This window comes from Dermochelys coriacea, chromosome 2 (assembly GCF_009764565.3).
Source record: "Dermochelys coriacea isolate rDerCor1 chromosome 2, rDerCor1.pri.v4, whole genome shotgun sequence".
Lineage (NCBI taxonomy): Eukaryota > Metazoa > Chordata > Testudines > Dermochelyidae > Dermochelys > Dermochelys coriacea.
In genome coordinates this window covers 68532226-68558909 of record NC_050069.1, presented here as the reverse complement: position 1 = coordinate 68558909, position 26684 = coordinate 68532226, and the positions used below count along the sequence as shown (strand labels likewise).

The following is a 26684-nucleotide window of genomic DNA, read 5'->3' as shown; positions in this document are numbered from 1 at the left end:
TTGCCTTCTCCATTCCTGCATGAGTAATTTTGATGCTGACAAACTTCTTCAGAGATTTCTGAAATTTTGCAACATAAACGGAATAAACTGTGCAGTCAAGGAAGCTAAAACAGTTTGCTACCTTACTCTTGAAAGGTAATCCATGTTAGTTTTGTTACGCCCAAGGTTCTTTTGGTGGGGGGAGAGTAGGAGGGAAACTACCTTACATGAGTTCTTTGTACTATAGTGGCAAAGGTAATAATTAACCAAACCAGAGGGGGAGGAAGAAAGAAGATACAGATGAGGGGAATCACTTGATATTACCTAAAATACCTGGCAGTAAAATAATTTGGTGGTAGTTCTCTAACTTTTAATAATCTTACATTTAGGAAGACTTTCCCTTTTTGTTTTACAATTGCTTTTACTAGCAATTTATTTTCCCCTCACTACAAAGCACTTAAAATATTTTTTAAAAAAACCTTGCACCCCTTAAAAAAACCCACCAGCCTTGGTGAATCTCTTCTCTACTATCTCAGAGTATGATGGCTTTTAATAGTCCTATGACAACCACTTCCGAGGATCATTTGTGGTTGGTGTCATTTCACTTACGACTCACAAAGCATGGTACAAGTTTAGACAAAAGATTACTCTGACCCAGTTTTTCACTCCTTCCCAAGGCCCATTAATTTTTAAAAAGTCAGTTACATATCCATTAACTTTTTACAATTAATATATTACTCGGGGTTTGCATTTTCCTTTATTGTGCAGCACTGTCAATGTTCTTTTGTCTTTCACAAGTCTTAGGTCAGGTCTACATTAGACTTTTGCCAGCATAGCACTGTCACTCAGGGCTGTGACAAGGTGTAACCACGGACTGACAGCTATACCAGCAGAAGCCACTAGTGAAGATACAGTTATACCAGCAAAACTGCACTTTTACCAGTACTGCTTGTTTTACTCATGGGGGTGGTTTTCCTGTAGTAGTACAAAAGGCAGCTCTGCCAACATATCCGCGTTCACAGTAGGAGCACTTTGCTGCTATACTACGCCAGTATTCCTACACTGGTAAAGCAATCCTAGCGTAGACATAGCCTTACGTATAATATACAGTAGAGAACAATTTCATCTTTTCACACAGGGTGCATAAAAACAGTCATCTCTACAGCAATAGTTCCCAAATTGGTTCACGAGAACTGGCTGATTACAAGTTGCTGGAAACAAAGAGAACCAGCACCAAATCACATTAAATAAACTACAAAATACTTTCCTAATGCTACTCTATTGTGGGTGTTGCTATAAGCATGTTATTACACTCCCCACCCAGGGACAGTTTTCAAACTGGGAGTTTTACGCAAACAGGAATGGAACAGAGAAGTGGTTTGTTCAACTGCCACAGGGAAGCAGCCATCCCCCACTCTGACAGATTAGAGACACCCTGCTCCTCTACAGTGTTCTTGCCTAAGAGGTGCTAAAATAAATGCAAATCTGCATTGTATACCACTACTCAGTTTGTCGTCGAGTATTCTGCTGTGTTACTGAATCACTTTGAGTAGGTGACTAGAAACTATTTCTCCCCTCCCCCAATTAATATTGTAAAATGTGGAGAGATGTGTAAAAGCAACATATATTGGAAACTGGTTGGAGATGCCAAGTATCCAGTTGCACACTTTTGGTAAAACAGTGCTTGGTCTAGAAGCAGTCACCATAAATAAGGGGATAACCCCTATTCCTCATCTTCCTACTTATAAATAGGGTAAGAAGAGTGCCTAATACAGCACTTCCTTTGCCCATACTCTTCTTATCCTTCTACTAGCAACTATTTTTCACAGCAGAAATATCCACTAGGTAATCCTCCTCACACCACCACCATTTTAAAATTCCCAAGCCTCACATTCTAATACAATTAGCAACACCAGGATATGCATTAGGCGGCCATTGGCACTGTAACAACTGGTTACTTAACAGGCCTTCAAACTCCCAGGTAGTGGGGGTGCTCCAACATATTAACAGACACCCTTTTGTGACTTATTGCGATGAGATGTTATGGTATCTTTTGATTTATTACAATTCTTTTGGTTCATGCCATTATTACAAGTTTTCATCCATGAAGTATAGAGCACTGTTAAAGCAAAGGTAAGTATGTAAGATTTAACAAGATGTAAAAGAAATATGAAAACAATATCATAATGAAACTGTGTAAATGAGAAATTACTTCAAGCTTGAATAGACTTTCACTCTATTAGTAAATCCAACTGTGTTAGAGAATGCAATCCATGGAGTCTATTGCCTACTGGCTGGTATGAAATGCTACCTTTCAAAGGAATTAATCTTCCCCTCTGCTGTACTGAGAAGAAAAACTGACTTTAAATGGAAGCTGCTGGTGCTTATACCTCTGAAAAAAACCAAAACAATCAGGCTATGAATGACTTCCCAAGGTCACATGGCCAGAAAGGGGGGCGCGGAAAAAAAAAAAAAGTACAACTCCTAACACCAAAACCATTGCAAAGAGTCTAGTTCCCACCCCCACACACTACATAAGCTTGTTTTCCCATCTCATCTGAAAATAAGACATACGCTTAAAATGAGTGCATCACAGATCCAGTCTCTGGAGAATACAATTTATGTTTTAAAGGACATTTCCAGGCTCCAGTTACAAAAACAAAGTTGTGACACTACTGTGGTAGTACCATATTCAAGACAAACATCTTGTCAAATGGAGCTATAGCAATGGTTCTAAACCTATTTACCATTGTGGGCTGCATATGCAGCTCTGTGTGTTAGATATATTGTGTGGATTCAGCTCACATACTAGCTGTATGGCCCTGAGGATCACATGGGCCGCAGCTGTTTGCTTTGAATGGGCTGCAAGCAGCCCGAGAACCACTGAGCTATAGGATCAGTACTTGAAATTTCTTCCCTATTAACCATCATAAATGAAAACAGGGAACAACAATTTAAAATAAAACCCAATACAGAGCGCTCAGACTTCCCTAAGAAAAATAGCTGTGTGTGCTTCAGTGAGTAAGGTCATTTTACTTACATTGCCCTATTCCACTGTCATGTGTGGAACTCATGTAAGAGCACAATATTGTGGGGCTTCAGTGACAGCAACATCCATCTTCAAGTTTCTAAAGAAATGAATGGCTGGACTCTGTTAGGTTGGAGTGTGTCAGTGTATACACTGATCTCTTAGAACTCTCAAGAATACATCAGCATGAGGAACAAAGTTCACATACAAAAGTTACAGGCAGTAGGGCTTTCCAATCCAGGCTCTGGTGCCAGCTTGCCAGAACCCATGGCAGATGCAAATTCATTTGGGTAGTAACCAAATGCGAGGGATGGGGATATCTATGGCTGAAAGAGCCTGTCCTTCCCAGGAAGGTAAGTAGGATCTGAAAATAACTTGGCAGAAAAGCAAAAAAACCCACCACCCAAATCAATTTAAGTGTCCATTTAAAATGTGAAAAGTGCAAAGCCAACAATGCAGTCCACAAGAGGATTTATCTATAGAATTTCTATTCATTTGATACCAATTAGTTTAAAGCCACAGCAAGATAGTGTCAGTGCAGTTGCAGGGCTCAGTTGACAGGGTACAGTTGGCAGCACAGAATTCAAATTCACTTCTAAAATGACTGGGAGGAAGGAAGGAAGGAAGGAATAGATTGCCTGTTTCTATACTGTTAACGTCATTTTGTTAATGGTGGAACTTTTGCTCTTGTACAATTAGATTAGATACATGAGAACATTATAATATATTATGACCTGATTGATGTTTTTTAAAGTAAGGAAATGGTATCAGAATTGGAATAAGTAACCAAAAGATGAATCTAAGTAACCGTTTCCCCTACTCCACCATTGGTCAGCTTCTCTAAATGGTTTCCCCAACTTGCTTTCAAAATTAAACAAACAAAAAAACCCCACACCTCCCCTGAGCCAATTTATTATAACCATCAAATAGATATTAACATTTATGAAACAGCAGTGGGTTTAAGAACAAACCCTCCGTACATTAGCTTTTATATCATAAAAAAATATGTTAAACCAAAAGCCATTTTGCAAGTACAATATTCAACCCCTTTATTTCCATGTTTGTTTATTCAGAAATATCTGGCATTCAAGGAATGCAAATTAGAACTTTTGGTACAGTGCTACGTAGCATCGACGCCACCTTTTACTGTGAACTATGGTTTGGATGAAAACAAAGTGTATTACAAATCAAGGTACTTTAAAGCCTTAGAACATTGGTTGAAATATCAAGTTAAAATAAAAACCAGTGCCAAAAATAAATGATCCTGGGCTTCCCTTTTAGTAGCTATGATAAAAGTTTTACATTACAAATTTATAGAAGAGGTACTATTGTAGGCCCCAGCTGCACTGTAAATGTTATGTTTCAGCAGCATGCCTAAATATTGTATTGCCATTGTATAATACAGTTTGGTTTATGTGGAAGAGACCAAAGAATTGTAACCAAAGTAAAGACCAGTGCTCTAGTCCTTGTGGAGGACAATGTTACAGTATGATCCTTTACCATGCTGAACACATGATTTAGTCCCTACCACATGGGCAAGACCAAACTGTCCAAGCTGGGCTAATACCATGTTTAGGAACACAGCACAGTCATGGTAAAACGGATAGCAGTTTTATCACAAATAACCCCGATGTGCACTGTTTAAAGTACTTTTAAGTACTAGCTCATCTGTGCAAAAAAGTTACACTTTTCTAATATGAAAAGATCAGAAAGCTTGATGTTAACCAAGGGCCAAATTCTGTCAACTTCAAGGGGATGCCTCTTTGGGCTACATTGTGAGACTCTAGGCACAGCCCTGCATAAGAGGTGGTGTGAAAGCTGCACCAACTCAGGCAGCACTAGGAGGTACTATGGCTCAGGCATGCCTCTGAATCACAATTCCTCCATGGCCTCCTCCTTAGGCCTTGTGGGTATAGCTCAGCTGTAAATTACTATCTCCAATAAGAGCTTGATCCTGCAATATGTTGAATACTCTGGACCTGATGCAACAAAACACCTAAGGATGCAGTAACTGTAAGCAAATAGTCTTACTGACTCAAGGCTAGCCGCTGTGGCCAGCAAGTAGGGGAGTGGAGCCATAGCTTTGCCCATTCCTGGTCACCTGCTGTGGGGAGAGATTAAGCTGGTGAATATCCCCATTTACTCCCTATGTAGGGATGTAAGGGGAGTTTTTATCCCTTCTTACTTCCTTGCATTGGCATGTAGTCTCTCCACAATCTAGCTTTATGTAAGTAGGGTTGGCAGAATGAGCCTCAAAGAAAGTAGTCGTCACATACTTACTTGGAAAAGTTTACATGGTCTTCCAATCCGAACCTTCAAAATAAATCTTTGCCCTAATATTACTTAACACCTTATGCCCTATCTCTATGATGCATTCAGCTTTTACTAATATGCTAACTACGGCTATTTCTAGGATTAAAATTAACCCATTCTTTAATTAATAGTAAAAGAGCTATCTTTTTAATCAGGCCTCCTCAAGTAGTTTTAAAGTAGACAGAAGGAAGAAAAAAAAAACAAAAAAAAACCATTGTGCTCCTGCAAAATAATCTTACTGAAGCCTTGTTAAATCATTGACTTTAGTTCTTAAGTGAAGTTTAATTGCCCAGAATAAATCTGCCCACTGAAAAGGAGCAAATTTGTTTTATTTTGTAAAATAAGGAAGTCATTGATGTATTTAAGCTCTTGATTTAAGAAGAGCTATAAAGTTATTTTGTAGGCAGTGTCACTCTCCTTTTACCGCATGGATGATAATTGGAGTGAAGATTAAAATTTTTACCAGGGGAATATAAATTTTGCATCAATGGTCTATACTTGTATTGAATAAACTTAGAACGGAAAAAAAAAAAAGATCTGCGTTTAAATGAAACTTTTAGCTTTCTTGAGAAGATGAGACACACCCACAGGTACTAAAAAGAAAAGTATATTTTAAACTTGCTTTATTAAATATTGTTCTTCTGCCTCCCTAAGACAACTCCCAGTTAGACAGTTACATTTTCAGAAGAGAAAGACCCACATATTTTAGTGATGCAGCTATTTGTTATCTGACCTCAAAGGGCTAGTGTTTTGTCCCATATGAACTGGGCTAAAACTCGGAAGTAGAATTAATTAAAAAGTGCCCTACATCAAGCTGAGGTACATCAATGCCACAGGTCCCCCAAACCATTCTGGGTTATGGGAAAATGTTGTAATTTAATGCAGAGCTAAATTCCATGGTGAACATGTGGCCACAGACTGTTCAGAATTAGAGTGCTTACAGCAAAGAAGGAAAGAGTACATCTTTTGAAGGGAATTCATACAAGACAACCTTTAAAGAAGCCAGCAAGTTAATTTTGGAATTCTAAAAAACTGCTAGTTTAAATCTATATTGTAAGTTAAACCACCTACTTACTGTTGCCAACAACACTGTCGTATGTGTTATCTAGTAACTTAGTGAACAAAAAGACATTAAAGGAAAGGAGGCTGCGTCTACAGGGACAAACATTGAACTAATCCCACATTAGAGAAAAATCTAGCATGCACCTTTAACATTGCAAATGGAAATCAAGGACAAAAGTTTGTTAAAAACCCATACAAGGAATCACTTATTTTCTTTTAAAAAGATATACAGAAATAATTACACTGATTAATAAACCACCAATATTCATGATTTTCTCCTCATGTGAATTAAACTGGTTTAAGTTTTCAGAAAAAAATATCAGCAAACTAGTTCAGAACACGTCTGATCATTCAAAAATACTGTTCTGTCAGAGGAATTGTTGAAAGCAGACACAAATGTGTATGCAGCTTGTGCTTTTTATCCAAGGGAATATGGAACACATGGTCATAGGCTTCCTACTAGATGGATTACAGGGTTATCAAGTGACTACATAAATCACTCCTTTCTTCTACCTGATTCAAGATGGAGCAGCTACAATACTATAACAATGTGATGTGTTCCAAGAATCCTTATGAAAAATACCACTTAATCTAAGTACCCATTTGGATTTTATTTTAGTTTGCCTATATTCACAAATATATACTGAATATGCACCTTGGAGTATAACTGTATGGAAAAGTCTCAAAAGAAAAGATGGCATGGGACAGTTCAGTCACCTTCCTAATTCTGAATTTGTAACTACCACCAATGAAGAAGCCTGATGCTATATGTAGTCCCCCAGAAAACACTGAGTGGTCTTGGCTCCAAGTGCCTAGTCCCCTAGAAGGCTCTTCTCACGCCTGTTTCCTTAGGCTGAACATTTCGAGGCTGCAGAAATATTTGTGTACTCCTCAGCAGTTATGTTTGTTTATGTGATGCCTTCTCCAGATCTGGGAGTTTGTCAAGCAATGCTTGATGATTCACATTGATACTGGCTAGGAGTCCTCCCTCATTGCCATCTGAGCCAGTATAACTGATTTCTTCACCAGTCAGGGTGGTCATGTGACCACCCAATGCTTTCAGCACGGCATTCCCGGCGCATATATCCCATTTTTTGATGTATGTCACATGAATATATACATCAGCTTTTTCTTGTTTCTTGTCAGGCACATCAAGGAGGGCTAAAACTTTATAGCCTAGAAGATTAGAAAGTTAACACCAGTTAATGAAAACATCAACTTTCCTAATTCATCACAAAATAATGGCATTTATTAGCAATTATAAAAATGATTTTGTTAATTGTGTCATGTTAGTTGAGAATGTAATGGTGCATACAGCAGAAACCTTCACCTTCTGATACACTTCCTGCAAGGTGCTGAAATCAAGATTTTTCCCACTACATGTCACTTGAAACAAACCCATTTTGAACATGATCATTTCCTTTGCACCATCCTCTACTGGTTTGTTAGATACATAGACATCAAGAGATGCATCAACAGAAATCAGACTACGTATGTGTTTAACTAAATGATAGTGTTTTACTCTTGGGCTTGTTTGTTTTGCCACAATTGTATCGCTTATCTCCACTTCTCTCTCAAATGTTAATCTCAAATGTTTTGTTAATTCTAGCTGTCATGCACAACAAACATATTTCCAATTCATAAAAATCTTTGCATGTAATCAGATCTCTTCATTTTATTGATTGACTTAATTCTTTTACAAAGCTCCCTACTCACTCATTTCACAGGTTTCAGAGTAGCAGCCGTGTTAGTCTGTATTCGCAAAAAGAAAAGGAGTACCCGTGGCACCTTAGAGACTAACAAATTTATTAGAGCATAAGCTTTCGTGAGCTACAGCTCACTTCATCGGATGCATTATCATTTCACAGTACAGTTCATCCTCTTCATTCATGCTAAACCTTTCCCCCTTTTTATATGCTGCCAACTGGAATGGAATATCTGCTTTGTCAATTAAACTTTCATCTCTCCTGCTAACCATAACCCAGCTTCTTTAGACTCATTCTCTTACCCATGACTGCTCATCAGATATTAAGTGCATCTTTTCTAAAAAAAAAAAAAAAAACCCCCAAAACCAGATATAGCTGTCCATACAAAGAAATTAGAAGATACCCTTTTGTGAAATTCAGAAATTACCTGCATTTTGTAGGATCCTGAAGTGGGTAATTACTTCACACTTGCGCTTCCCCTTCATATAGGCACACTCCACTTATACCATGAACCAATTTTGCCAAGACATTTAATATAAAAAACCCTCCAACCAATTTGTTTGCTTGTAGTAAGATCACTCCTGGGACTGACTATTAGATTCTTAAATCACTGAACTCCTTTTTCTTAAAATTTTCAGCTTGTACATCTGAAATTATATCATCTTTTTATTGTTTTCTCACACCAGTTAAACAGTGCAACAACTCCTGTTTGTTCATGATTATCAGCCTTTTCTTAACATAGCAGCCAGTTTCACTCCGATCTTTTCTAACATTTGGGATAGAGCAAAAGTCACCCAAAATGCTCCTCTCTCAATGTACTCAGTACTCTTTTCTTGTTTCATGTTGCGCCTAATATTTGGGTACTTACTCCTTTTCCTGCCTACTATAACCAGTGCTTTTAGTCAGTCACTCAGTTCCCATCCCACAATCTGAAATAGGTTCAAATTTGGGTTCTAGGTGCATGAAATACAGTACTTCTGCCGCAAATTCCTCGTTTTTGTCACTTCTCCAGTTTAATAACCATTTCCTTACTAAGTAATCCACAAGCAATAAAATGTCTGGGATGCTTAAAAGTAACAAACCTGCTCCACCTGCTGGGATGATCACAGTTTTATTTCCAAATGTTTGCCGTGCAACCTGCTCTACTTTTCCTGCATGAGAGCGGGACACAATAATTCTTGGAGTTCTCTCACTGTAGGAGGAACGAGCTTTTACATTTGACCCACCATCCACCATTGCCCATGCTACAAAAGAAACATACATTCCATTAGTGGGTTTTGGAGACATCTGCTCTTTTAGAGATACAATTAAAGAGATGCTAACTTAAAAACAAACAAACAAACAAACCCCCAACAACTAGTGCTTCTGCCCAATTCCCTCCGCCATTATTGTTAGAAGAAAAAACACATAAGATTACTAGAATAGAATTCATGGGAAACAAATTTCTTTTTGGAATTTGTGTACTTAGTGCATTTTAAAACACTTTATGTTGTTAAGTTCAACTGTAATCTTTCATAATAAGTAACATTGTAAACCTGGAAAAAATGTGATTGTAAAATTCACAGGGAGATTCGGGGCAGATGTAATGTAGATATTACCTGAAATTCCTTTAGCTCATTCTTCTAAATTGACTATATTTCAAATGGATAGTGAAATTTTACCTTTTATTTCCTTCCCATCAGTCAACAAAATACTGTCATCTTTCAGATCGAGAGAGAAGAATATGAACGTTTATTTTCAGAAAACATTGATTCATTCAGAAGACTGAATTCAGGATGCACAGCCTTCTGCTTCTAGATCACTGGTTCAAAATCACCCCTTGATAGGCTGTGTCCAAAAGCCATTACAATTTGACATTTATTTGGTGTTCTAGCTGGTGATTTCAGCACAGTAGAGAGGTTGACACTATGTGGGCAGAGACTGAACTAACTTGTAATCTTTAAATATGGCTCTCCCTTATTGATTTATATTTATGTGGTAGAGCAGGTTCATGACAAAACAAAGGGTTATAGCATTTCTAGTTTGGAAAGTTACTCAAGATTAGGGGTTGAGAAGGGTAACAGAACCAACTATATTTTTACATTTTAAAAAAAAATCTTATTTGGATGTCATTCCTGAAGATTTCTGATGGGCTATCCTTGCAGATTCCTTTTTTTAAAAAAGAACGAATGTGGCAAATTCCCAGTTATGATGACAGAATTTTTGTTGGAAAGAAAATCAGCTCTTCAATAATAGGTGTGGTAGGTGCTTCCGAAAAAGCCAAGATACATATAAAATGTGAAGATAAAGTGCTAATGATAAACAACTGGAATTAAAGTTAGCATTTAAATTATGTAATACTTAGGTGGGGAAAAAAAAAATCACAACACTGAATATTCTAATAGGTAGAAAACCTAGTTCATTTGAACGGGCTTAGATGTGAGAGTAAGAGCTATTACATAACTGCTCTGGACTCGAGGTCAGTATGGCCTAAGGGAAAAGGAAAACATGATATCAGCCTCTGTTTTAACTATCCACGAATATAACACACATTTCCTTCAAATATACTCAACACTGGATTTGTTGTTTAAGCCTTTCAGAAGTTACTGGCAATACCCTGTCCTTGAATGTGTATGTTTAAACTTGCATCCATCCTCATCAGTGCTTCAACAGATTCAGGAGATTCTGCATGAGTGCGCTACTTGTTTGGAACACACAGATTTCCCCCCCAGAAATTCTTGTGTTTAAAACAACTGTGAAAGATGGATGCATAACCATTATTAACAGCGGTTCCTGCAGACAGACGAACATTATGCAGGGTGCATACCACGGGCTGTGGTGAGGAAGAGCAGTGCTGGCCACTCCACTGCCCACTCAGGTTTGGCCATCATGATGGAGACTGCAGGGCCAAAACTGAGTGAGTGGCATTGCAACTGCTGTGCTTGGGGTGGGGCATCTCTTTGGACTGAACAAGCGCTGCAAGGACTAAACTTTGGGTGAGAAATACCTTACTAGACAGGAAAGTCATGTGTGACTAAGTATAGGCTATTAGATTGTGTCTTATGTTTCTCTTTTACCTGCAAGCTCTGTTAAATAAACTTCAATGTGGTTTTACTACAAACCTGTCTAAGGGCATGGCTATACTGGAAACATCAAAGCGCTGCCGTGGGAGCGCTCCCGCGTCATCGCTTTGAAGTGCGAGTGTGGTCGCACCCGAGAGCGCTCTCCCAGCGCTCCTGGTACTCCACCTCCACGAGAAGATTAGTTCAGAGCACTGGGAGCGCGGTTCTCAGCACTCAGAGCCCGTCTACACCAGTGCTTTAAAGCGCTCAGACTTGCTAACCGCAAGGGGGTGATTTTTCACACCCCTGAACCAGCAAGTTACAGCGCTATAAAATGTAAGTGTAGACAAGCCCTAAACATCCTGTGCTAAGGAGTGTGTTGAACTAAGGTGAAACTAGTGAACTGGGATGCATAGCTTTTCTGAAAGCAGTGAACTGGTGTACGTTGCGGGTGTCCAGAAAATAAGGGACTTGGCACTTGAATGTAACAGAGTGGGATGTGTAAACTGCTAGCCTGCACTGGGTCAGAGCGGGGCTCTGGGCACCAAGAACAGAGCACCTATGTTGCCGGCAGCAGGTGGCTTGGGAGTTTTTTCCCTGGGTGGGCATAGACAGGGTTCCCTCCTGCTGTGAGCTGGTGGTAGTGATTCACCACAGTCATCTCAGGTAACCCCAAAAAACATCAGGACACTGGACCTGGACAGGCCGGTTCGGAAGGCACAGACTGACGGTTGAGGTGCTGAGGCCATAGCGGGTCTTATAGGAAAAATTTCCGTGGGTACCCCTAGTCATTAAGGTCCTGATTTTGCTACCCTTACTCATGATAAAAAAATAATTTGCCCATGGGAGCAGTTGTATGGACTTCAATGAGACTGCTTGTGTGAGCAAGGGGCTACTCAGTACAAGGGTGATAGAACAGAGGCCTATATATGCAGTGTTATTTTCTTTAGAGACTGTTCTCAATGTTTCAATGAAAGGGCTTCATCAACAACTCTATTTTTGGTTTATGTTTCTTTCATGCACCATTTTTCTGCCCCACAAAGACCACCTTTTCCTGTGTTTTGTGGGTGACCCAATCTTAAGGGCTCTGGACATTACCACAATATAAATAAGTAATGACACATTTGTTTTCCTGTATTAAGTACTATTGTATCCATTTATAACTACAGATTCTCCCTCAAATGTAAAACTTTAACTGTACATCAGTGAAAATGGCAGAAAAAGAATGAGACACTCCTACTGATACCTGTATATGCTGAGAAGGGCTTGTGTATTACTCCTACTACTGGTTCACCATTCACAGCCACACACACCATAGTAGTGACATACTGTCGAAGATCCTCTAAAGGGTGAGGATGAGGGGGAAGGGGCCAAGAAATGAGACAAATTAATTAGCTCAACATCATATAGGTTAAAAGCACACACAAAAAAAAAAAAATCCACACACCACACCAAGATATCTACCTGCAAAATCACAACAGCTCTAATAAGCAACAACTCTTGTATAAAATTTATCTTGAAAATACATTACATTTTTGTCTCCTATCTCAAGGGGAAAGAATGAGAATTAAATATTTGGCTCAGTTTAAAAAATAAAAAAAGCAGTTACCTGTATATTCATGTGTAGCGTCTAATGGATCAATCCACACTGTCACACTTTCTGCTGGGACCTTTTTAGGCTGTATTTTTTCCTTTATGTCTTCAGGAATACTGCGATCCCAGAAAACTGTCTCCTTATCAGGTGCATCAACGTGTTCTTCAGTATTTATCTATGTTAAAAATGATACAAACAGACATTAACCCAGAGTGTTGTACCAGGATGATAAAATATTTGTGCACATAATGGTAATTAACAGCCTTCCCCTTCTCCTTGAGGAATTTCATTTCTAATTCCATGTGGGTGGGGGGGAGGGGGAAATCACAAAACATTTAATGAGTTTGGAAACCAAATCATACCTCTGAACCTTCAGATCTGCCCATGTGCAAAACAGAATACATGACAAGTGACCCAACCGTAGAACTCCTGTATTTTGCTACAAGCTATCCATATTTCCAGATCATGGTGTTTAACTATAAAACCTTGTTATTAAGAATATTATTGTCGCTGTATGAATTAAACAAACCACTTTTTTTTTCTTTTTAAAAGTAAACTGCAGCCACAAAATTCCATCATGAGCAGTCACAAGGACCTCCCCACAAGGGTCACAGCAGGGTTGGAATTCCACACCTTCAGCTCCACAGCAAAAGACTTCACCACTTAAGGATAACTGGAGTAAGTTATCCTATAGATGGACCAATCACTAGATGAAGAATCGACGCATACACTTTACCTGGGGATTACATAAATATTTGCTGGACAACTAAAGAACATAGAGCAGGAATCCTGGCTCTGGGAAGGAAGTGCTGTCTAGTAATTTGAGCAGTGGTTGAGATGTGCTACCCAGACTACCCGGAACACTATTACTGAAAAATTGCTTACTTTCTCATTTTTACCATATAATTATAAAATAAACCAATTGGAATATAAATATTGTACTTACATTTCAATGAATAATAATATATAGAGCAGTATAAACAAGTCATTGTATAACATTTTAGTTTGTACCAACTTTGCTAGTGCTTTTTATGTAGCCTGTTGTAAAACTAGGCCAATATTTAGAAGAGTTGATGTACCCCCAGAAGACCTCTGCGTACCCACAGGGGTACACGTACCCCTGGTTGAGAACCAGTGCTCTAGTCTATCTAACATGGAATAGCCCTAATTACCATTTAAATACCTTTCAGTATGTCTCTAAAGGTTGAATTTGGGTCATGTAGCCTGCTAGTTGCTTAATCCTTTTTGGCCCAGTGTCACAACCAACATAAGATTTCAGCAAGCCAGTAACAAATGTGTGCTTCCAAAATACTATACTAGTTATTGTGAAGCCACAGACAGTCCCCTTCAGGCTCTCTAACCCTCATACACCACCCAGACAAACCAGACTTACGTGACAAATGATTTATTAAAAAGTCATCAATCACATATATTAGGTTCTTCCAATTCCAAAGAATCAGAAACACCTCAAATCAAAATGTACTTCAGATCATCTTACCCAAAAATCACACTGGTAGCCAATCCTTTAGCGACTAAAAATGAAAGGTTAATTAATATATAAAAAAAGGAAGGGAGTTATTGAGAGGTTAAATGGAATCTTATACATTACAGTTGATTTCAGAGTTTGTACATCAGGATAATAGCATGATGTTACATCTGTTAGCTTGCAATAAGTCTCTCTGGATCGTCATAAATATTGGAGGTCATCAGTCCTTTGTTCAAAGCTTCCCTTTGCTAGAAACCATAGTCCAGAGATGTGGAGCAGGAACGAAGACCAAGAATGATGTCACAGTCTGCAATTTCTCTCTCTTAGGTGCATTGAAAGTTACTGGCACAAACATGGAGTCCTGGGTCACATGTCCTTTGCTGTTTTATGAGGCATTCATTGCCTACATGCTCCTGAAGAAACCTTGGGAAGGGTCCCTGGAAGAGCTGATTGCCCTTAATGGGCCATCAACCAGGCTGGTTAGCCTTGATGTAAATCTGTTTTGCAGGTGTCACCCAGAAACACAACAGGTGTGAGATACAAACACATAGCAAATATTCATAACTTCAGATACACCAATACATGGATTTAAACAGGATAATAATACACAGCAGATTATAACTTGTCCATTGATACCTTCAAGGCATACTTTGTATAAGATTTATCACACCTGTGCAATGGTCGTGATATTTTATTGTACACATGGTCATCTTTCTTTCTATACCAGGAGTCTCAAACTCAAATGACCACGAGGGTACATTGGCCTGAGGGCCGTATCACTGATTTCCTCCACCCCCACTCCATCTCTTCCCTGCCCCCATTCCAACCACTTACCCAAAAACCCCACTCCAACTCCGCCCCCTCCTTGCCCCCAGGAGGTGCAGGGGGGTGGAGGGTGCAGCAGGGGGCTCAGGGCAGGAGGTTGGGGTGCAGGAGGGGTGCGGCAGGGGGTGTGGCTGCAGGAAGGGTTGGGGGGGTGGGCTCTAGCCCAGCGCGCACTAGGGGCAGGGAAGGCTCCCTGCCTGCCTGCCCTGCCCGCACGCCATTCCGGGAAGCAGCTGGAACCTGGGGGGGTGGGGAGGAGGGCACAGGGGTCTGTGTGTTGCCCTGGCCACGCCTCCAGGCACTGCCCCCTGCAGCTCCCATTGGCAAGGTGGCCAATGGCAAGCTCCCCTGTGCTCCTCCCCCAGGTCCCGGCCGCTTCCCGGAGTGGTGCGGGGGCAGGGCTGGAGCCGCTTTAGATAAACGCTGGGGGGGCACGGGGAGCTAGTGGCCCGCAGAAAATAACCCCGCGGGCTGCGTGTTTGAGACCCCTGTTTTATACAGTGTCACATAAGGACATGTAATTTGTAAAAGATGCACCTCCATAAAAAAGATGCTATCAGTCATCATTGCACTGTAGAATTTTATTGGACACCCTCACCCATAATGGATTCTTGCCCACTTCACAGATCATCACACAAACTTGTGGGTATAACTAATGAATAAAGAAGAAACGGGTCTTAAAAAAAAAAGCCCCACACGATTTAAGACAGTGAACTGTGGGAGAGAGTTATGATACAACTGGACACAGAGTCAACAAGCATTTGGTCCAATAAAAGATATTACCTCCCACCTTGTCTCTCCAATATCCTGGGAGCAAAATATCTACAACAAGGTTGTAAACACCGCTGCAATAGACTGTCTAACCATGAACGCTGAAGATTCTGGCTCTCTATGAAGAATTAACATCGGCTTTAGTTGGATAAGCCTTTAAAGTTTTCATTCCAATATTTGTTTGTGTGTCTCTGCAGCATTAAAGATTCTCTTTAATGGTGGTGACAAAAACAACAAACTTCATATTAATTTCTACATCTTGGCAGCTACAAATTCTTTCCTCCTCTTGATTAGGGTTAGAGATGTTGGCTAAATAAGGGGGTCTGCAAATCATGTTAGTCTGAAAGAGGGTCACCAACTCTGAAAGTCTGGGAAACCCTGGGCTAATAAAGGAAAAACTTTCTAGTACCTTTTGTTAATGTGACATTTACTTTCCACAAATGTGCTCTTAATAGGCCTTCAAAGATTAAACACTGACCAAAAGAATCACTTACAATTCATTAAAATTAAAGAGATAAACTGGATTAAAGCACTAGTTGTATAACAATCTTTGGCTATGCCAGATGGCATGCCACCAGCTTTTAAATTTACTTCTAATTTGCAATAATTTATTAAGGCACATCCTGAAAAATAGCTTTATATACTGATAAACTGGTAGAAAAGATTTCTCCCCAAACCTACCAAAACTCTTCTATGTCAAAGGAAAATTACAGAGTTCTTTGGTACAGCTTGACCCAAGTTCCAATCCCCAAAAAGCCACCACTTGCTCATCTACAGATTGTATTTTTTTTTTTGATTTCTAAACTTCTGCCAAAAGCTATACAAATGTATAGCCTAGCCCATTTTAAAAACTTTGCCTAGAGACCTGCTTTAGGTCTCAAACTGTTATGACCCCAAATGCCTTAATGACAGAACTTCTGTTTTAGCAAAAACCGTCTAATCAATGGAACCACCTCTGTTTAGGTAACTTTCATGCTGTTGATCTGCATATACAAGGTCATGTCCGTAGTTTGGGTGCCCTCAAAACTATTTTCATGGGAAAAAAAATTAGATAGAATCTTGTACATGCAAATTATTTAGCTGAGTAGGAGCAGAATTATGGCCATTGCAAATTTGTTCTTTAATGCTAGTAATAAAGTTAATCAATGTGCAATACATAGAGCTTCATTAAATTGGCTTTTATAACAAAAAACAAAAACTGACTTTTGTAACATGAAACTTCAGTAACATTCCTGATTGAGTTTGAAGGAAGTCATTCCTCACAAAAAATGGCCTTCTGCTATACAAATTTCTCGCTTCCCTGCAGCTTTCTAAATACATCTAAAAGTGGCAAATAGGCTACTCTTTAATGACTATCAATTATTTTCTTATATGAAAAAGGCAACTTAATTGCAACCTAGAAATTCAGAACTACTTTAAAATGAATTTGTGGTTTATCTGAAACTCATGAAGTATGAAGGCAATTTATTCTAGGAAAGTACAAGAAGAAAAGTCAACCAAAACATCTGGGCCCGAAAAAGCTGTACAACTGGGGACTTCCCAGGCCTTAGGCACTTGGTTCTTTACACTGAGGACATTCTCTTTCATAATTGGTTGGCAAAACAGAAAGCTGGGATTGAGAGACAAGTCATAAACATACTTAAAAAAAAAAATCCATATTGATGAATCCAGTAATCTGAACAAACCAACCACAGTCCAGCCTGCATAAAGCATTACAGGAACCTCACACTGGTTCATTTTCCTGTGCTGGGCTATTCCTTAACAACAGTTCATTAAGTCTTTTTTACCTCACCCACCCTCCTCCCAAACGTGCTTGGAATACTAGCCAGTTGTCCATGAAAAGGTGCATTAAATAAGACATTTTCCAGTTTGGGAAGCAAAACTACAGCTATATCCTATGAAGTCTCTCAATTATACTGAAAATTGAAGATATAAAAAAAATTTATAATGAAGCATGTGAATAGTCAAATCCTTTTGGCATCTTTTAAACTATAAAAATGTAACTGCAGCTAACGGAAAATGCAGTATTTCTAAGGAAGAAATTGTTTCCTTGTTCAAACACAATGAGCTCATCATACAATGCTAAACTTTGGGGGAAAAAAAAGATAAATTGATTGAAAGTGATAAAATTTAGTTTCACAATATGGAATTCCATAAACAACCTGATTTTAGGAATTAAAGTAGGATATTTTTAAAAAATCCTAAAAGTTATCTGTATATGAAGTGTAAATATGTCCAGCTGTAAAGTAAGCACTCCCAAATACAAATCCCACTATTATTTCATTAAAACTGTGGATTAACTCATTCAAATACTGTCTGCTTTTAATTTAAAGGTAGCCTTTACCAATTAGGCACATGTGCAGAAATCAGACTTAACACTTTCATTCCAATTCACACTTTACAGGAACTGCAGAGGATTTAAGATTTTATGGTCAACAGTTTCAAAAGCCCCTGTTGAAACAAAACCAACAAGAATGCCAACTTTGTCCACTAACAGAAAATCAACCAACAAGATCAGTGGACTAACCACCTAAAGCTAGACTGAATGCTCTCAAAACAGTCAGAAGATTCTCTATTATGCTAGAATTGCTTTGCCACAAGAAGTTGCTTTGTCACTGTGTGTGTGTACACACACACGCACCCGGAGAAAGAAGCAACTAGAGACAGGAACAAAAAAACAAAAACAAACAAACAGCATGGCTCATAAAGCCTCCGAGTTGAGGGAATCCTGGTACTTTATGCTCCAACTGAGATTACTGATGTTTTCTTCCAGATTACCAGCCACAGGGGGACATAAATGCAAGACCCAGTTCAGAGCTCCCTGAAGCGCACACTCTCATTGCCAAGGTTCCTTAAAACTCAGAGAGAATGGCACATTTATCCCCTCAGTCACAACACAGATCTGCTCTCCTGGCAGTAGCTAATCCACTCCCATATATGATGAAGTAGATAAACTCTTGCAGTGATAAGAAACTGTTTCTAAGCAAAGACATGACCTTGCCTCAGTCATGTTTAATCTCAGTTTGTTTCTAATTAATATAAACCTTATTTCCCCCAACTTTTCTTCACAGGTACCTCAGGAGTGTAACAGTCTTTGTTGCTGGTTTCACCTGAACTCTTTCTTGTTCTAAATTTCCTGCAGGTCAGTGTCCTATGTAAAAGAGTAATAGCTGCTGTTCACATTTTAGTGAACAAGTGTCCGCATCACAAAAAAATCACCACTCTAGCTGGCCACTTCTTTGCATGTTTCAGCAGACAGGATTGGATGGGCATAGAGAGTTAATCATCTTTCTTAAAGGCATCCCAATCAGATCAGATTTGAGGCACATGGGCTAAACAGCATACAGAAGCTTGCACTGTTCTGTGCTGTTCCTCATTTATGGACAGAGGAATTCAGTCTCAAAGGTCTCTGTGATGGAAATTTAAAATAAAAATACCAACTGAAAGTTTTAAATACATTTGAAAACATAATCACAGAACACATTGAACCAGGATGTTATGGGCCTGAATTAAAGCTCACTGAAGAAAATACATTAAATGGGAAATTCACTTCAGTGCAGAGGGCCTGCATAAATCCCAAGACAATATCTGTCAGTGGAATTTTGGGTTTACATCTTAGCTCACTGTTCTACTTAGATACTTGCTGGAGATGGTCTCCTTTTTTGGCAATATCACAAAAGTATTGCAACAACATAACTGCCCAAATCAAGGACAGAGTTCTTCCCACAGAGAGTTGTACTCATCTTGTTCTGCACAGTGCAGTGACAGTTCACAGGATGACAAAGGAATGCCTGTCAGGGTTTTAATAGCATTTAGCTCTTTGAAACTTCTTCCTTAGTACTTATATTTTCATTGCCAAACTGGTATTAAAAGCATGATTTACTGTCTCAGACTAAACTAAAATTACATCTTACAATCACTTTTCAGGATACTTGCTGCCACACGTAGCAGGTTTGGATATGACAAGTATAAAAATGAAAAGGTTTCACAGTTTGTGTGTGGCAAACAGTGCTTTGTGACACGGAACTTCAGAAAAAAGGAATTGGGCAATACAGATGCAATTTACAAGAAACAGTTCCTTATTTCTATGGATTGAAATCAAGTTAAAGTTTAGATTCAATAGCACTAGTTACAAGCTTGCAATTAGGCATGTGCTTAAGAATCTTGCTTGACTGGGACCATCTTTCTGAGCTTTTCTTGCCTTCATTCTGTCTAGGTCACAAGGAAAAACAGGATGAAATCAAACTCATTTTCTAGTTAACGTTTGGCTGAACAACCAAAAAACCCAACATACAACTGTCAGAATTCTACAATGATTTGCATTCCCTTTCACATGAGGCCCATGACTGCTACAGCTAAGGTTTGAGGTATACTGGAGGAATTTATGCCAGTGAATACACTGAAAAAGGCAGAGGTCCTGTGGAAAAATATCTGGTTGCTAATTATATGATCACATACTATCACAATGCATAAACACAAAGAGGCAGAATTAAAGTTGTACTGGCAACTGTTATTCTGGCATTTTCTAACTTTTGAGTGTGCAACTTTACAACCTAAATAACCCTCTTCTAATGCAGTGTTTGTATGTCATCATATATTTAATGCTTTAAGACAGTAAGCCCTTTGTGACATACCATGCCTTCATGTCTGAATAGCAACCAGGCTGTGGGAGCACCCGTCCCGAGAAGCATCTAAAGGCCCCATTGTAATACAAATATTAAAGAATAACCCTCAGTAAAAGGTGATCATGCTTATTGTAGCATATAGTAAAAATTACAAGATACTCCTTGCTCCTATTTATCTTTGCTGTAAGAAGTCCTAGTGTAAACGGTGTGAATTTAGCCAGCTGACATCAAATAGAATAACTTGTATAAACAGTGCATTTTTCCCCCATTCTGCACATAATGGAGACTCACTGCACATTTTTTTTCTAAGAGAAAAAAAAAAACAAAGGTACAACATTTTCTATGGATTTCCCTCCCCTGCAGATTTCAAGTGCTTTTATTTATAAATCATAGGTGTCAGAAATCCAAGACTCTTTCCATGTTTATTTCAAATCCCATAACAAGGAAGTCTAACTCTTCCTTTTCTATGGATAATGAGGTCTTAACAAGAAACTCTGCTTCAAGTACTGACTGTTTGCATGCTTTTCTTTTTCGTAATGTTAAGTAGCGTAATGCAGAGTAGACAGTACCACTGGGAATACAGTGGCTCATTTGTTCATATGTCTGCTTTGATCAAATGACAAACACTATTTCCTACTATCTAATTAAGCTATTTTTAAATACTGGAAAATTACAATAATGCTGAAAATGTAATAAAGTTTCTGTTCTTTAAATAAACTGTGACTGACGTTATGCCCACTCTTAATCTGCACCACTGTAGTGCTTCATTGTACTCATTCACTACAGCAATGGGAGGGGTTCTCCCATTGCTGAAGTTAAGCAACCTCCCCAAGAGGTCGTACCTAGGTTGATAGAAGATTTCTTCTGTCAACCTAGTACTGTCTACATTGGAGATTAGGTTGGTATAGATACATCTCTCATGGGTGTGGACTTTTCACCCCCTCTGAGAGATGTAGCTTTGCCAGTGTAAGTTTTCAGTGTACACCAAACCTGATTAAGCCCCTGTTCCTGCAAAGAAAAGCATTCCTGGACCCATGTAGGGAATCACTGACTTTAACAGAGCTTCACATAGGGGTTGGCCCAAATGCTTCTCTTTGCAGGACTGAAGCTTTAGAGAACTAAAACCAAAATAGCATATACTTGACTTATGCCTGGTAGTGAATGCGTTATTTTTTAAAAAAATGTTTCTTACAAACATTATCTTTGAGTTTTGTTTTCATAAGATTTAACCAACAGCAATTAATCTGAACATTTTAGTTACACTTGATCACAATCCATCCTATTAATAATGCTGAGAATTACTATTTCAGGTTAATGAAGGAAGTGTAAATCCACATAAAATAAAGATAGGTTTTTCATGGTTAACTGAACAAGTGAACCATCACTATCCATATAAAGAATCCAAACAAGAGAGTTACTTGTTAGCTACGATGCATCTGATGAAGTGAGCTGTAGCTCATGAAAGCTTATGCTCAAATAAATTTGTTAGTCTCTAAGGTGCCACAAGTACTCCTTTTCTTTTTGCGAATACAGACTAACACGGCTGCTACTCTAAAACCTTTCCTTTTCTTTCCGTTAGCTACGGAAGAGAAAAATTTGATGCAGAGAATCATTATCCACATAGTCAAATCTCCTGCCTTCTGGAAAGAACCGTTTCCAGTAGAAATATCAAAAATGGCATTTTCACATTTTCTTTTAGACTACCTATAAAAAACAGATCTCAAAAATTATTTGCATTAAAGGTGCATCATTTTGGTATATCAGTATTTCTTGCCTCACTGCAAAATTTGGTCCTTTGCTAACTGACAAGGAGATATCCCAGCAAGGGATGCCACAAACACAGGCACTTGCATAATGTTACTCATGCAAGAAGTTATTTGCTGCATAAGTGTTTGCACAGCTGTAGTGTGTCTATCTATTTCTTTGCCACTGTAGCAGTTTAAGTGTTGACATACCCTCAGTCAGTTTCTTTAAAGAACAGAAACCTTCATTACCTTTTCAGTATTACTGTAATTTTCCAGGGGGAGCAACTTTCAAGGTCTCTAGAAAAATATTACTTCTAACTTATTTTGAGCATATTAAATTTACAAACAAATTGGTTTCACCAGTCAGAGTTGGTTGCATTAGAAAGTGAGGTTTATTATGGAAATTTAGATTGCTACTACCCTCTGAGCTAAAGGTAATCAATGCTTCCATAATAAAAGACTTGTTTTTAAACAAAAATAAAAAACAGGTTGTCACAGGAGACTATTACAATTCTTTGTCAACCACGTGGACAAGGGTGATTCAGATGATATAGTGTTCTTGGACTTTCAGAAAGCTGTTGGTAAGGTCCCACCCCAAGGCTCTTAAGCAAAGTACGCTTTCATGGGATAAGAGGGAAGAGGGATCAGTAACTGACTAAAAGATAGGAAACAAAGGTAGGAATAAATAGTCAGTTTTCATAGTGGAGAGAATTAAATAGTGGGGTCCCCCAAGGATCTGTATTGGGACCAGTGCTGGTAAACATATTCATAAATGATCTGGAAAAGGGTAAACAGTGAGGTGGCGAAGTCTGCGGACAATACAAAATTACTCAATATATTTATGTCCAAAGCTGACTGCAAAGAGTTACAAAGGGATCTCACTAAACTGGGTGACTGGGCAACAATGTAATGCACATTGAAAAATATAATCCCAACTATACATACAAAATAATGGGGTCTAAAATAGCTGTTACCACTCAAGAATGTTCTTGGAGTCATTGTGGATAGAGCTCTAAAAACATCTGCTCATGTTGCAGCAGCAGTCAGAAAAGCAAACAGAATGTTTGTCATAGATAATAAAACAGAAAATATCATAATGCTACTATATACATCTACGACATGCCCTCACCTGGAATACTGCATGCAGTTCCGGTTGCCCCACCTCAAAAAAGATATCTTGTCATTGGAAAAGTACAGTACAGGGAAGGACAACAAAAATGATTTAATAGACTGGGACTGTTCAGCTTAGAAAAGAGATTACTAAAGGTGTCGATACTATAAATGTCTACAAAATCATGACAAATGTGGAGAAACTGAATAAGGAAGTGTTATTTACCCCGTCACATAACACATGAACCAAGGGTCACCCAATGAAATTAATAGTCAGCAGGTTTAAAGCAAACAAAAGGAAGTACTTCTTCACACAACAGTCAACCTCTCCAACCAAAAGGCCAAAAGTATAACTGGACTCTAGAGAGAATTAGATAAATTCATAGGTGATGAATAGCAGCCATTGATGGACCTAAGATGGTCAGGGATGTAACCCATTGATCTGGGCGTCCCTAAACCTCTGACTGCCAGAAGCTGGAACTGAAGGACAGGTGATGGATCACTCAATAATTGCCCTGTTCCATTCATTCATTCTAAAGCATATGGCACTGTCCACTGTCAGAAGACTAGCTACTGGGCTAGATGGACCGTTGCTTCAGCTATTCTAACGTTCTTAAGGTTGTTTAGATTTCTAATCTTGTCCTCCGAAGTGCTTACAACCACTCTCAGCTTGGTGTTGTAAGCAAATTTTATAAGCATGCACTCCACTCCATTATCTAAGTCATTAAATGAAAATATTGATTAATACTGGACCAAGAACAAACCTCTAAAGGATGCCACTAAATACATCCTTCCAGTTTGACAGACAACCATGGATAACTACTCTGACAGTACAGCTTTTCAGCCACTAGTGCACCACTATATAGTAATTTCATCTAGACCACATTTCCTGCTTTGCTTATGAGAACGTCATGTTAAACGGTGTCAAAAGCCTTACTAAAATCAAAATCTATCAGGTCTGCAGTTGCCCCCCTATCCTCCACTAGGTCATAACCCTGTCAAAGTATTAGTTGGTTTGGGATGATTTGTTCTTGACATATCCACATTGGCTATTTCTTATCACTCTATGACATCACATGTAAGGTAGTATGTAGGACTATCTTACACTAGTTATCACGTCAAAATATGTAAGAAAACTTATTTCCCAACTCCACCCCTAATCCCTGCAATTCAGATGTGAAATATACCTCTTTTCATTCAACCTACTGAGAGACAAAAGCCTTTATAGCACTTTGGGGCAGAATGTATAAAAACTGGACGTTTCATATTAACATGCCTACTGTTTGCAGAACAACTATATTTATATAAAACATGGGTTCTCAATCTGGGGATCACAACAAGGTGTCCTGCCCTTCTTATACTGTATTACTAAGGTCTTCTCTACACCAGAAAGTTGTGCTGCTTTAACTGCACTGAAGTAGTTCAAGCAACGTAAACCTGTAGTGTGGATGCAATTATACCACTATAAAGATACCTCATAATAGTACAGCTAATCCCACATAGGAAAGGGAATAAACTATACTTGTACAAGACACCTTTTTAACAGTATAACTGCATCCATAATATGGGCTGTGCCTAGAGGCCTGCTTGGAATGGCACTCTATCCCCCTCTTTTCAGAGTAGCAGCCGTGTTAGTCTGTATTCGCAAAAAGAAAAAGGAGTACTTGTGGCACCTTAGAGACTAACAAATTTATTTGAGCATAAGCTTTCGTGAGCTACATGAAAGCTTATGCTCAAATAAATTTGTTAGTCCCTAAGGTGCCACAAGTATCCATCCCCCTCTTGTGACTAGAGATTGATGAACCTGTTGCATCTCTCTTGGCCAATGTGTCTTCTAGCTCATGCAGTTGAGGCTCATGCATTAAGCTCCAGAGGTCCTTCCCAGGTTTTATGCAGATGACAACCGGGATCGGCATTACACTAAGACAACCATTACTGTAAAACATAAAATCACACCCCTAACTGAAAGAGTTATACTGGTACAAAACTTGGGTGCAGCTCAGACCTTAGCCTAAGAGGATGCTGGCAAGGAAAAGGTTGAGGATCACTGACAAAGTATTTCAGGGGCCACCCAGTTTAACCAAACAGAAAGTTGCCATTACAGGATACTGAACTACCGGTTCAAGTGATTTATGATTAGGGATAGGCATGTTGGATAAGGAGGAGGTGCCAGGGAAGAGAGTCCCCTAAACGGGGGAGGGGGCGGGGGGGTTGCTGTTCAGCTATGCGGAAGGGGCTCGAGAGACACGTGGCTCACTCTGTTAAGAGAAGGGGGCCCCGACCAGGGGCTCGGGGGGCGGGCGTGGGACCCACCTGCACGCTGGGGAAGGTGTTCTTGAGCAGGTAGAACATCTTGCGGTTGGACAGCACGTCCCCGCGGGTCATCTTCTCCTCGGCCCCCTCGCGGGTCTTGCCCTTCGCCTTCTCGTTGAGGACGTTGCTTTCCCGGACGCGCTTCACCTCCTCACCCCCCTTGACGGCGGCCAGCACGGACACGGCCAGCAGCTCCCGCAGGTCCACGGCGCCCGCGGGCAAGGGGCCCGGAGGCAGGTCGGGGCCGCCCCCGGCCCGCTCCGCGGGGTCGCCCAGCACGAAGAGGGCGAGGCGGCCGGCCAGGAAGCCGGAGTAGAGGTGGTAGAGGACGCCGAGGCCCAGCAGACAGAACACGGCCACCCCCAGCGGGGAGAGGCGGATGCCCATGGGGGCCATGGCCGGGGGCGGCGGGGCGGGCGCGCAGCCGGCTCTCGGGGGCCGAAGGCGGGCGCTCACCCCGCACCCAGCCCGGCAGCGGCCCGCGGGCAGCGCCCGCCCGCATGGAACCACAGGGAGCCCGGCGGCGGGAGCGTCTCTCGCGGCTCAGCAGGCTCCCGGCGAGCAGAGGTGAAGAGCAGCGGAGCGTGCGTATCCGGGTTAGGCTGGGGCGGGGCTCCCACTGAGCATGCCCGGAGCATGGGGGGGGGGGGGCGGATTGGGTGAATCTGGGGCTGCGGGCTGTGAGAAGGGAGGGCCTAAAAATAGGGGTGAGGGGCTTAAAGCCGCAGTGAAGTCCAGCGTGCAGGGGGTTCAGTGCTTCAAATCCTGAGTCAGGCCCACGAAGAGAATCGTGTCTGGTTGGGTTTCTAGAAATATAAATGTTGGGGTTCTTTTATTTGCCTTTGAGCCTTTAGGGTACAACCAGGCCATGTTTTCAGACTTCTGGTAGTATGATTCTTATTAAAGGGAAGCAGAGCTCAGGTAATTACTAGCAGGGGTTTTAATAAGAGCATCAGATGTCACCAGCAGTTGCTGAGAGTTGGCGGCAGTGCCTGTAAACAGCCGCCCTCTGGTGCTTCACTCTTTGTCCACCCCCTCATCTGCCCTCGTGAAACACGTCAGACCTGGGTTGAAAAGAATTTTTGG

The 26684-nt window shown here is 40.1% G+C and overlaps 1 protein-coding gene across 2 annotated transcripts; it reads right to left on the bottom strand.

The window, feature by feature from the left end:
• Positions 1–4036: 4036 nt before the first annotated feature.
• BPNT2 (3'(2'), 5'-bisphosphate nucleotidase 2) lies at positions 4037–26247 on the bottom strand. 2 transcript variants are annotated; one of them, XM_038391462.2, is made up of 5 exons: positions 25599–26247; positions 12739–12898; positions 12376–12471; positions 9171–9332; positions 4037–7558 (listed from the first exon to the last, which is right to left on the bottom strand). In XM_038391462.2, the coding sequence occupies exons 1-5, from the start codon at positions 25992–25994 to the stop codon at positions 7281–7283; spliced, it is 1092 nt and encodes a 363-aa protein (XP_038247390.1). In that variant the 5' UTR covers positions 25995–26247; the 3' UTR covers positions 4037–7280. The 2 variants fall into 2 exon arrangements, with proteins under 2 accessions (XP_038247390.1, XP_043363766.1); XM_043507831.1 differs by lacking the exon at positions 9171–9332 and having other exon boundaries at positions 25599–26192.
• Positions 26248–26684: the final 437 nt, after the last annotated feature.